At 40.2% G+C, this 7,519-nt stretch overlaps 1 protein-coding gene across 1 annotated transcript in view; it reads right to left on the reverse strand.

Annotated features, from left to right (window-relative positions):
* The window catches only part of erfl3 (Ets2 repressor factor like 3), a 44,713-nt gene extending 42,954 nt beyond the window's left edge, over positions 1–1,759 (reverse strand). Inside the window, exon 1 of the mRNA XM_041988539.1 lies at positions 1,089–1,759. Coding sequence (XP_041844473.1) covers positions 1,089–1,110 — 22 coding nt within the window. The 5' untranslated portion in view covers positions 1,111–1,759. The remainder of the gene's footprint in view (positions 1–1,088) is intronic.
* Positions 1,760–7,519: the final 5,760 nt, after the last annotated feature.

A 7,519-nucleotide genomic window follows, 5' to 3' on the forward strand; every position in this document is an offset into this window, starting at 1 on the left:
ACACAGAGTTCCTTGTTGTAAAAGAGCTAGTAGTAGTGGTGGGATGTAGTGTGATGTCATGGCAGCCTCCTTGGGGCTGCTGTGGAGTGTGGGTGTGTGTGCAGGAATGTGGAGGGCTGAAGGGCTGAGGCAGGGTGCAGCCAGAGTCAGGAGGGGACAGGGTGGGGGAAGGGAGGGGATCATCCTAAATGAACTGGGTCCTGCACAGTTTGTCAGTCTCATTCACACACATGGCCCTGTGCCAATTGCTTACTAGTAGCTATTTGGAAGGGGGGGTTAATTAAATATGTATATTTTGTTATACAGATGCCAGTAAACTATATACAAAATCAGATTTCAGAGTATGCTGAGGGAAACAAGTTAAAGACTTGCAAAAATCATGACAAGCAGGCAGTTGATGACTGAGAAATTAAAAACTGCATAGATGGCACACATGACAGTACTTCCACTTCCTTCTTTCTGGAGAAAACTTGCACTGGCCTCAAGAGAAAAGAGCAAGAACAAACTTATGCAAGCATTTCAGGAATTAGACAAAGAGACACACATGCAGACCTCAGCTGACTGCTGGGAATCCCCCCTCCTTACTTCAATACGCTGACAGGCCAAGTACCTGACAAATGTGCGCCCAGTTACTAGGTTAATATCAGCTTCCCTCCGTGTTTACCTGTCTAGATCCAATCATCTCAACATCGCTGCTAGTAAGAGACGTCTTCAAGTAAACGAAGAACGCTTTGACCTCGGTATCTAACACCCAGTGCTTGTAGGCTTTTCAGTCAGTTATCTGAAAGTTGCTGGATGGTGAAATAAGGTTGTCACGGTGACAAAGAGGATGTCGCTTTAACAACTATACAGTAGTTTAACCACTTCCTCTTAAACCGGAGTACAGTACTATACCTGCACCAGATTTAGTTACTTATCAAGGGAAACCACGTCTGTTGCACTACTCCAAAAAGCACATACAATCAACAGGTTTTGTGATTGGTGTTGTGAGTTAGTTATCTGGCTCAATCAGCAATGTAGCCTAGATACTGTTAGCACTGCCGACAAGTAAACATGAAAGACAATGGTTGAAAACAACCAGGACTCACCAGTATCTCCAGGTGTTTTCATTCTTTCTGCTTTAGCTGCTAATCAGGACAGAACAGGAAAATTAAACTGGAAGAATTCCACGAAGTTGCTTGTGGAGAGAAAAGTCAAGTCTCTCGGCCTCTTCCTCCCGTTCTGCTTTCCAGTCTGGAAAACTAAGTGAAGATAATCGGTGAAACTTTTTTTTTTTTTTTTTGTATCTTCTACTTCAGCGGCTCTGTCTTCTCTCGATCCGCCGCGCTCGCTCTCTTTCCTGTTTCCTCGGCTCTCTGCCCACCGGCCAAACCGAACGAAGCACTTGCTTTCCGCTGAGACCTCGTTGGTACCTCGCAGCGTTTAAATCTGCTCAAATTGCGGGGGGGAACGGCCAACCGTCCCGACTCGAACCAGCCGGAAAGCCCTTCTCTCTCTCCTCTACAAGTTCTTTCGCTAACTGTCCGGTAGCTGTTTACTCCGTCTCAGCCGCATCTTCGTCGCTGTTTGGCATCTATCCGCCGCAAAGCTCTGAGTTATTTGACAGAAATGAACGTTAGAAAGCGCCCCGTCTTTCTTCACAGACTTTTTAGTCTTCCACTCACTCTCACAACACTCAGCGGTACACTCTCCTCCCCCCTCCCCAACCCGTGCCTCTCTCAGTTCTCGGGGTGTCGTGTTTCGCTCGCTCTCTTCTGACTGGGGCCCGCCCACACTGACGGGAGACAAGGGAGGGCTAACGTGGCGAGTCACGCCCACTCACCACGAGCCGGGGCCTGGTCTGGCGTCACTGCTGCACGCGGCGTTGCCGGGGAGACCGTCAGCGCATCACATTCGAATCCTCCGAATCGAGAGTGGCGCGAGAAGGGCTGGGCTTGCAGAGTCCATTTACGTCAATCTAGGATAGTTGGACCTTTAATATATATATATATATGTATATATGGACATAATGTACACATATATATATATATATACAATAGAAATACTTTATTAATCCCTTCAGAGAACCCTCAGGGAAATTTGTGTATATATATATGTATATATATATATATATTTATAGGTGACAGATTCCATATTTAACATTTTTTATGCAGAAAAGTATTCACTGTTTACCAAAAATGCATTTTAGTGTGAATGTTTGACTTTTATCCTGTTTTTGCATATGTGGTACAAACAGATTTGGATACTAAAGGGTTGTAGTACATTTATCTAAGTGTAAAATGTGTTGTGTCCACTTAAAAATGGGATATCATATTTTTTAGCACCAAAAACATAGACTCAACCATGTGACTAAGAATACACCTGTCAGTGAAACAGGAAACAGTCTGTGCCCTGCAGTTAAACTTTCAAAATTACAATTATTTGCATTTTTACTAAATTTATATTAACTGAACTCAATTAAAACCATTAATTGTAACTGAGAAAAAAATCCTAAAAGAACAAATGTGAAGTAAAGATGAACCTCATTTAATTTAGTTGTACAATATGTGCTATTTTACTTTTGCCACAGTAACTGTTGTTTTTGGTTATAGTGCCCAGAGCAGCAATCACATTCACCATTCACCCTTATTTGAATTTCCACAAAACCATCCAATCAATAATTATTAAAAAAAAAAAAAAAAAAAAACACACCAACTTTTGGTTAATTTGCAAATGAGCCTGCGCACTTGCTGATTTCGCAAGTGAGCTCCTTTTTACACTTCTTAAAGATGCAGCGAAAAAACCCAGCTTGTCTTGAGCTCATATTTAGGCACAAACAGTAACCCAGAGTGTGCATTAGCATGCTGTATGTTAGCATATTAAGTTTCCTCAAAGTGAAGAGATATACAGCCATGTAATTTGTAAACTAATTCACTGGATCAAATTATCGGCGTGACCTGTTCACTTAAAAAAAAAAACAAAAAAAACAGTGTCATGCCCAGACTCATTTCCTGTCACCTCAAACACACTGACCTTCTGCTTCCTCCTGAGCTGATAGTGAATGGGTGAGGCGTCAAACATGGGAGGTGAAGTGCATCTCCTTTTTTTGCCTTCTTGTACACTGGCACCTGGTTCACAGGATGGAGGCTTAATGCGTGTTTTGGTGCATTTTAAACCACAGTGTTACATCAGCGATATGCACCACTGCCCTGCCTCATCAACAGGATAAGACAGTGGTAGTAAAACAAAGTAAACAGAGTCCCTTGACAGCAGCAGTGTCCCTGTGGTGTGATTTACAAACAGGATTTCTCCTCCCTTCACTGCCCATTCTTTGACAAGCACAGGAAACTGACTCTGCTCTGCCTGATAAGAAACTGGACTTAAAGAAAACTATTAAATTGCACACTGAACCTTTTGGTTCGGGGACTGCCATGCTGTTCTGTCTTCTTTAGAGGCAGGAAGACCACATGGACAGACCCGTGTGACATTTTCTCACACTGCAGCTGACAATAGGACAATCAGCTTGGAACAAAAGCGTTGCACTACATCTCTTTTTCCTCCTTTTGCAGAGATCTTTGACATGTTGTCACCTTTAAGATATATTTGCATGATCACATTATCTGATACCTCTTTTATTAAAGAAATCTTTAGTTTGCTCTTCATACAGATGGAGAGATGAGAGAGAAAAAATGAAAAAAAGGGAAAATTTTCTAGAGGGAGATGGAGGAAAGAACTAATCATCAAATAAGGGTGATTTAGTCCATTGTGGAGAAATGGCTCTTCTTTTCCTGTTTCCAGCTGTTTTCATAGTGAATGTGTGTATATGTGTGTGTGTGTGCTCGCGTGAGCCTGCTGTATTATAATTGAAGCACTGGAGATGACATTTACAGACAAATCTACAGCACAGTACATTCTAAACACAGATAAACACAGTACTTCACTCAACACCGTCCCTCTTGTACCGATGATCTCCTCCTCCTCAATTTCCTCCTCCTCGTGCACTTTGGCTGTTCTCGTTTTCTCTCCCCCATTCCCTCTTTACATTGTTCAGTCATCTTTTACCACCCATTCATACATACGTCTATCAGTCCAACCTCCCTCATTCTCTCACCTCTTCTTTTCTTCCTCCCTCTTCAGCCTCTGCCACCTCTCCATGCCTCCATCTCTTTTCCTTCCTCACATCATCTCCCACCTTTTTTCCTTTGGTCATTGTTCCAGTCATAGACATTTTGTGTAATTTTTGCTTAATCAAAAGACTTTCTAAATCTCAGCAATTGTGTTAATTTTCAGCTTATAATTTCAAATGTGATCAAGCATCAATGAGATCTGTCCTATTGTGCAATTAGGCAAATGAGGCACACAGTGTATTTATCCTACAATTAATGTTCATTACGTTTTTGGTTGTTGCTATAGTACGTTTCTTAATTTCCTTAACAGATGGCCTTTAGGGTGCATTTATCCAAGTTAATATTTAAGAGTCAAATTTTAGAGATTTTTAGAGTTTAAATAATATTCTGCTTTATATAATCAAACTGCATTAAAATTTAATTAAAAGTTTAGGCAGGCTTTTATTAATAACCGTATCAGGGTAACCTTCAATCATTTCTTTGGTGTGTTTTGAGTTGAAAAGGTCTAAAAAATGTTGCTCCGATTTAAATAGGTTTTAAAACTATTCATTTATTAAGCTATAATATAATATAATGTAATAAATTATAATATAATATAATATAATATAATATAATATAATATAATATAATATAATATAATTATAATGGACTGTCAAGTATTCGGCCCAGAAGAACTTATAGTTACAGACAGAGCATCCTGCTTGTTATCAGCTCTAAATGCACCAGTCCTGTGTGCATTAGTTCACATGACAACTTACCTATATGTGATGACAGCATGAGTAAACGTAATGACATACTATATATAACCACCATATTAAGTGTTCAGTTGTTTGTTAATAAGAATAACTAATCACATGGCAGATACACAGTGCATTTAGGCATGAAGACTTGGTCAGGATGACTTGATGATTTTCAAATTGAGCATCTGAATGGGGAGAAAAGGGGATTTTGAACGGCATGGTTGTTAGAGCCAGAGGGGCTGGTCTGAATATTTCAGAAACTTTTGATCTGTTGGGATTTTCATGTACAAACTATCTGTAGGGTTTACAGAGGATGATCTAATAAAGAGAAGATATCTGGTGAGTTTCAGTTGTCTGGATGAAAATTCCTTGTTGATGCCAGAGGTAAGAAGAAAATGGGCAGACTAGTTGGAGAAGATAGAAAAATAACAGTAACCCAAATAACCACTGGTTACAACCGGGAATGGACTGATATGAAAATTTTGGCTCATACCGATATCCGATATTAATATTGTCGTTATTGCGATAACCGATATTTACTGATGTCGATATATATATATATATATATATATATATATTGTTTCAAAAGGTTAAGATTATCAAAGCCTGTACAAAGTAAAAATGATGCAAACATTAGTGGCGTTAGCTTCCCGCCATTGTTTGTGAGCTTCTAGATGACAGTTTTCCAGATGGCATATTAAATGTGTGTGTTGAATGATTTGACATGGCATCCTTCTCGCATCACTTCGACTTTGCAAATAGTGCCTACAGCTTTTTGAGTATCTTCTTTTGACACTGTGAAAAATGACTACACAGCTTATAGCTTTAGTTACATCCCACAATGTAGTGCTGCATCGCTGTCACATGTCCAAACATGGCCGCATAGCCAAACCCCCCTCCTCATCCTGACACCTGTACAAAAACAGCAATTAGACAAAAATAAATATCGGCTGTTACTATCGACCCAGTTTTGCTTATTGGACCGATACCAATATGTTAAAAAATTATTAACATCGGCTGATACCGATATTAATGCTGATATATCGTGTATCCCTAGTTACAACAAAAGTATGCAGAATATCATCTCTGGACACATAACACATCTAGCTTTGAATCAGATGGGCTACAGCAGCAGAAGACCACACCGGGTGCCACTCCTCTCCACTAAGAACAGGAAAGTGGAAAACAATTCCCACAGAGTCACCGAAATTGGACAACCGAGGATGAAAAAATATTGTTTGGTCTGATAAATCTCCATTTCAGCTGCAACACTGAGATGGTAGGACCAAAATTTAGCATAAACAACGTGAAAGCATGGATCCATCCTGCCTTGTATCAGTGGTTCAGATGTGAACTGCTGCTGGTGGTGTAATGGTGTGGGGGATATATTCTTGGCATACTTTGGACCCCTTGGTACCAGTTGCACCACAGCCTGTCTGAGTACTGGTGGTGACCATGTCCATCCTGTTATGACCACAGTGTACTGTCTTCTGATGTCTACTTCCAGCAGGATAATGCACAATGTCACAGAGCTTAAATCATCTCCAAATGCTTTCTTGAGCATGACAATAAGTTCACTGTACTCCAACGGCCTCCACATTCACCAGATCTTAGTCCAATAGAGTACCTTTGGAATGTGCTGGGATGGGAGATTCTCATCATGGATGTGCAGCCAACAAATCTGCAGCAACTGTGTGATGCCATCATGTCAATATGCACCAAATCTCTGAGGAACGTTTCCAACACCTTGCTGAATCTATGCCACAAAGAATTAAGGCAGACATGTTTTTTTTAAAAGGAAAGCCTTGCTTCTTTAAAACAATGTGACCAAAATCATACAGTTTGCATATTATGAGAGAACGCAAAGTAGTTGCTAAGAAAATATGTTCTCATAATCTTATGTTCTCAGGAAACCACAATTAGGAAAAATGTCTACACTAATCATAGAGCTATTTTATTTAATTATGTTTTCTTTTTGGGGGGGTACTAGTGAAAAACCAACTTTTGGATCACATGCTGATCTGCCTTAATTGTGTATTAATGTTTTTGCAAGCCAGTGTCTTTTGGGTAAGTACAGACTAAGAATGGGGAGGTCAAAGTTGATGCAACACTGATAAACATCTCAGCTGGCAACATAGACGAGTTTAGCAGGATTCACATAATGCTCAAAGATGGGTTGGCCCATGTTTAAAACTGGATCAAAAATCACTCACAAGATCAGATATGTGTTCGGTCAGGTGAATCGATTGGCTGGCTCCTGTGCTGCCACTTGATGAGTTGAGCTATTGTCAAGTTTCCACTGAAAGCCACATTTATAAAGTAAAGTAACAGACCCAGAATTATTTTGGCAACAAAACATGAAGGCAGGAAAATGCACGCATGAGTCTTGCCACTTGGAGCTGAATTGGCAAATACATGTAAGGGCAGGTTGGGATGGTGGAACACACCACTCTTACTCATGGTGAAGTTGTACTTAACTGTTTCCACAACACTGCCTTCTGTATAAGCACACACACTAAATATATGCTACAAGGCCACCTCTGTTCAGTCTGTCTGACTTACCAAAGGAGAACACTGTCAACTTAATGAGGACATCTTTGGTGAAAATGTTTTGAGAAAAGACCACAGCTTCGCTAAAACTCCTGCTAATATTGTGGGGTTTTTTTTCTCTCT

The sequence above is a fragment of the Melanotaenia boesemani genome, chromosome 6, assembly GCF_017639745.1.
Source record: "Melanotaenia boesemani isolate fMelBoe1 chromosome 6, fMelBoe1.pri, whole genome shotgun sequence".
NCBI lineage: Eukaryota > Metazoa > Chordata > Actinopteri > Atheriniformes > Melanotaeniidae > Melanotaenia > Melanotaenia boesemani.